The 4,572-nt window shown below is 41.6% G+C and overlaps 1 protein-coding gene across 1 annotated transcript; it reads left to right on the top strand.

The window, feature by feature from the left end:
* The first annotated feature begins 809 nt into the window (after positions 1–809).
* Positions 810–2,261, top strand: LOC129669556 (PRAME family member 20-like). The gene is given in 1 exon segment (XM_055597843.1): positions 810–2,261. A coding segment is annotated over 1 exon segment (1,452 nt).
* The last annotated feature ends 2,311 nt before the right edge of the window (positions 2,262–4,572 follow it).

Genomic DNA, 4,572 nt, shown 5'->3' with positions numbered 1-4,572 from the left:
TGGATCTTGAGGAAGCGCTATTCCTAGTTGTCTGAGAAAGCGCCAGATTGATTTCTAGAGTGGTTGTACAAGTTTACATTCCCACCAGCAGTGGAGGAGGGTTACCCTTTCTCCACAACCTCTCCAGCATGTGTTGTCACTTGAGTTTTTCATCTTGGCCATTCTGATCAGTGTAAGGTGAAATCTCAGGGTTGTTTTGATTTGCATTTCCCTGATGGCTAATGAGGTTGAGCATTTCTTTAAGTGCTTCTCTGCCATTCGATATTCCTCTGCAGAGAATTCTCTCTTTAGCTCTGTTCCCCATTTTTTAAGTGGATTACTTGGTTTGCTGCTTTTCAGCTTGTTTAGTTCTTTATATATACTGGATATGAGTCCTCGGTCAGATAAAGGGTTGGTGATGATTCTTTCCCAATCTGTAGGCAGTCGCTTAGTTTTGATGATGGTGTCCTTTGCTTTACAGAAGCTTTTCAGTTTTATGAGGTCCCATTTATTGATTGTTGCTCTTAGAGCTTGTGCTGTTGGTGTTCTGCTCAGGAATTTCTCTCCTGTACCAATGAGTTCTAGGGTATTCCCCACTTTTTTTCTAGCCGGTTTAATGTGTCTGGTTTTATGTTGAGGTCTTTGATCCACTTGGACTTCAGTTTTGTGCGGGGTGATAGGTAAGGATCTATTTTCATTTTTCTACATGTAGACATCCAGTTAGACCAGCACCATTTATTGAAGATGCTATCTTTTTTCCATTGTATGGTTTTGGCATCTTTGTCAAAAAGTGCTCAGAGCAGGATCCTTCTGACTGAACACCGTACAATATGAGTGCTCAGACTCCACCCACACTCCTGAATCTGGCAAGGCAGGCTCTGCTGAGAGATGAGACCTTGGACATGTCAGCTCTGGACAAACTGCCCATGGAGCTCTTGCCAGCACTGTTCAAGGAGGCTTTGACTGGCAGACACGCTACAACTGTGAAGGCAATGGTGGCAACCTGGCCTTTCCCTTATCTTCCTGTTGGGGCATTGATGAAGACCCCTGACTTGGAAACCTTCCAGGCAGTTCTAGCAGGAGTAGACATGCAGCTGCAAAGAAAGTTTCACTCCAGGAGGGGAAAACTTCAGGTTCTTGACCTGAGGAAGAAGCACCATGAATTCTAGAGCATATGGGCTAGTGCAGAGGATGGTAACTGCTCACCAGAGACCCCAGAGGAGCATCAAGTAGTGAAGGTCCTTCCCAGATATGCACTGAGGCGGCACCTGAAGGTGGTAGCTGACCTTTGGTTCAGTCCATGTATAGATGAAGAACAAACATGCTTATTGAATTGGGCCCAGCTGAGAAAGGGCTCTGTCCAGTTCTGCTGTATGAAGATGAAGATCTGGGCTCTGCCTTTGCATGTTACCCGAGGGGTCTTCAATGTTTTACATCCAGAGCACATCGAGGATTTGGAACTGATCATGATCAGTTGGGATGTTTTAAAGCTGTCACAACTTGCTCCTTCCCTGGGCCAGATGAGAAATCTTTGCAAACTCATCCTGGCACCCATCATCAAGAATGTTTTCATGATTGGTAACAGGGCAAGAGACAGAGAGGAGAATTGTGTCAGGAAGTTCATTTCTCAGTTCTCCAAACTCAACTGTCTCCAGCATCTCTCCATGAATGGCATCTACTTTCTTAGAGATCACCTGGATCAGATTCTTGGGTGCCTGATGACCCTGTTGGAGACCTTGTCCATCACCTACTGTAGCATTTCACAGTCAGGCCTGAATTACTTGTCCAGGTGCCCAAAGCTCTTTCAGCTGAAACATCTGGACATGAACTATGTGGGCTGAAAGGATTTGGACCTTATGCCTCTCCAAGTCCTCCTAGTGAATGTGGCAGATACTTTGCTGTCCCTGGACTTGAAGGCTTGTAAGATGAAGGACTCTCAGCTCACTGTGCTCATACCTGACCTCAGCAAGTGCTCCCAGCTGGCCAAGGTCAATTTCTATAGCAATGACTTCTCCATTCCCATCCTCAGGGACCTTTTGCAGCACACAGCCAACTTGAGCAAGATGAATGTGGAAGTGTACCCTGCCCCTCTCGAGTGCTATGATGACTTCGGTTATGTTTCCACAGAGAGATTTGTCCAACTCTGTGCAGAGCAAATAGATAGACTCAGGGCCATAAGACAGCCCAAGTACATCTCCTTTGCTACAAATATGTGCCCTAGATGTGGAGGGCCCTGTGTCTATGACCAAGGATTCAGACTCTGTCGTTGCCAGCAGAGGTGACTGCTGGCAAACAGGACTTCTGGATTGGAAGAAATGAAAGGCTGAAGACCCATCTCTCATGCTGGGTACTGAGAGCTTCAGACACTCTTCATATTTTTGGAAACAAAATGATGTACATTGAGTTGGATTTTGGAGACTGAAGTTGACATGGGAGACAATGCAATTGTGGGAAGAGAGGATCTTGTGGAGTGAGAAAGGCCACTTTACATTTATAAGTGGTTACTGTCAGGACAGGATAACCAGTGGCTTTGTCCTGCAGTTGTAAACCTGGATGCTCTCCCTCTTGCTCCTTTTTCAGTTATAACCCTCACTGCCAAGTTCAGGGTCAGGAGGGGTCAGTGACTCCCCGACCCCAGGGAAAAAACACCACTCATGAGTGAGGCAAAGGTCCAGGTCATCAATAAAACTAAAGTTTTGGTGAAAAAAAAAAAAAAGAAGATGCTATCTTTTTTCCATTGTATGGTTTTGGCACCTTTGTCAAAAATCAGGTGTCCATAAGTGTGTGGATTTATTGCTGGGTCTTCTGTTTGGTTCCATTGATCCACCATTCTGTTTCTATGCCAGTACCATGCAGTTTTTATAACTGTTGCTCTATAGTACAGCTTGAGATCAGGGATGGAGATACCTCCAGAAGATCTTTTATTGTGGAGGATTGTTTTAGCAATTCTGGGTTTCTTGTTACTTCAAACGAAGTTGAGAATTTTTCTTTCCAGTTCTGTAAAGAATTGTTTTGGCAATTTGATGGGAATTGCATAAAATCTGTAAATTGCTTTTGGTAAGATAGCCATTTTTGCTATGTTAATCCTGCCAAGCCATGAGCATGGGAGATCTTTCCATCTTCTCATATCTTCCTCTAATTCTTTCTTCAGAGACTTGAAATTTTTTTCATACAAGTCTTTGACTTGCTTGTTTAGGGTTACACTAAGGTATTTTATGCCATTGTGGCTATTGTGAAGGGTGTTGTTTCCCTAATTTCTTTCTCAGCCCTTTTGTCTTTGTATACAGGAGGGCTACTGATTTTTTTGAGTTAATTTTGTATCCAGTCACTTTGCTGAAGGTGTTTATCAACTATAGGTGTTCCCTGGTAGAATTTTTGGGGTATCTCATGTATATTATCATATCATCTGCAAATAGTGATAATTTGACTTTTTCCTTTTCAATTTGTATCCTCTTGATCTCTTTTAGTTGTCTTATTGCTCCTCCAGCCAGGACTTTAAGAACTATTTTGAGGAGATATGGAGAGGTGGGCAGCCTTGCCTTGTCCCTGATTTCAGTGGGATTGATTTAAGTTTCTCTCTGTTTATTTTGATGTTGGCTATAGCTTGCTGTATATTTCCTTTACTAAGTATAGGTATGTGCCTTTTTTTTCCCTGATATTTCAATACTTTAAACATGAATGGATGTTGGATTTTGTCAAACGCTTTTTCAGCATCTAGGGAGATTATCATGTGTTTTTTTTCTTTCAGTTTGTTAATATGGTGGATCACATTGCTGGATTTCTGTATATTGAAGCACCCCTGCATACCTGGGATGAAGCCTACTTGGTCATAGTGGATATTGATATGATCTTGTATTCGGTTTGCAAGTATTTTGTTGAATATTTTTGCATCAATGTTCATAAGGGAAATTGGCCTGAAATTATCTTTCTTTTTGGGTCTTTATGAGGTTTAAATACCAACGTGACTGTGGCTTCATAGAATGAGTTTGGTAGTGTTCCTTCTGTTTCTATTTTGCGGAATAGTTTGAAGAGAATTGGTGTTAGCTCTTGTTTGAAGATCTGGTAGAATTCTGCACTGAAACCATCTGGCCCTGTGCTTTTTTTTGGATGGGAGACTTTTGATGACCGCTTCTATTTCCTTAGGAGATATAGGATTATTTAATTGGTTTACCTGGTCTTGATTTAGCTTTGGTAATTGGAATCGATCAAGGAAATTATCCATTTCATTTAGATTTTCAAATTTTGTGGCATATAGACTTTTGAAGTAAGTCCTAATGATTGTTTGGATTTTCTCAGTGTCTGTTGTTATGTCCCCCTTTTCATTTCTGATTTTGTTGATTTGGATGGTGTCTCTGTGACTTTTAGTTAGCTTGGCTAAGAGTTGGTCTATCTTGTTGATTTTCTCAAAGAACCAGCTCTTGTTTTCATTGATTCTTTGAATTGTTTTATTTGTTTCTAATTTCTTGATTTCATCCCTGAGTTTGATTATTTCTAGCCGCCTACTCTTATTTGATGTGTATGCTTTTTTCCCTCCCCCTAGGCTTTTAGGTGAGCCACTAAGTTGCTTGAATGAGATTTTTCAAATTTCTTCTT

The sequence above is a fragment of the Psammomys obesus genome, unplaced genomic scaffold (assembly GCF_907164565.1).
Source record: "Psammomys obesus unplaced genomic scaffold, mPsaObe1.curated_primary_1811, whole genome shotgun sequence".
NCBI classification, from domain to species: domain Eukaryota; kingdom Metazoa; phylum Chordata; class Mammalia; order Rodentia; family Muridae; genus Psammomys; species Psammomys obesus.
The sequence above is the reverse complement of the archived record's forward strand: the minus strand, read 5'-3'. Positions and strand labels throughout refer to the sequence as shown.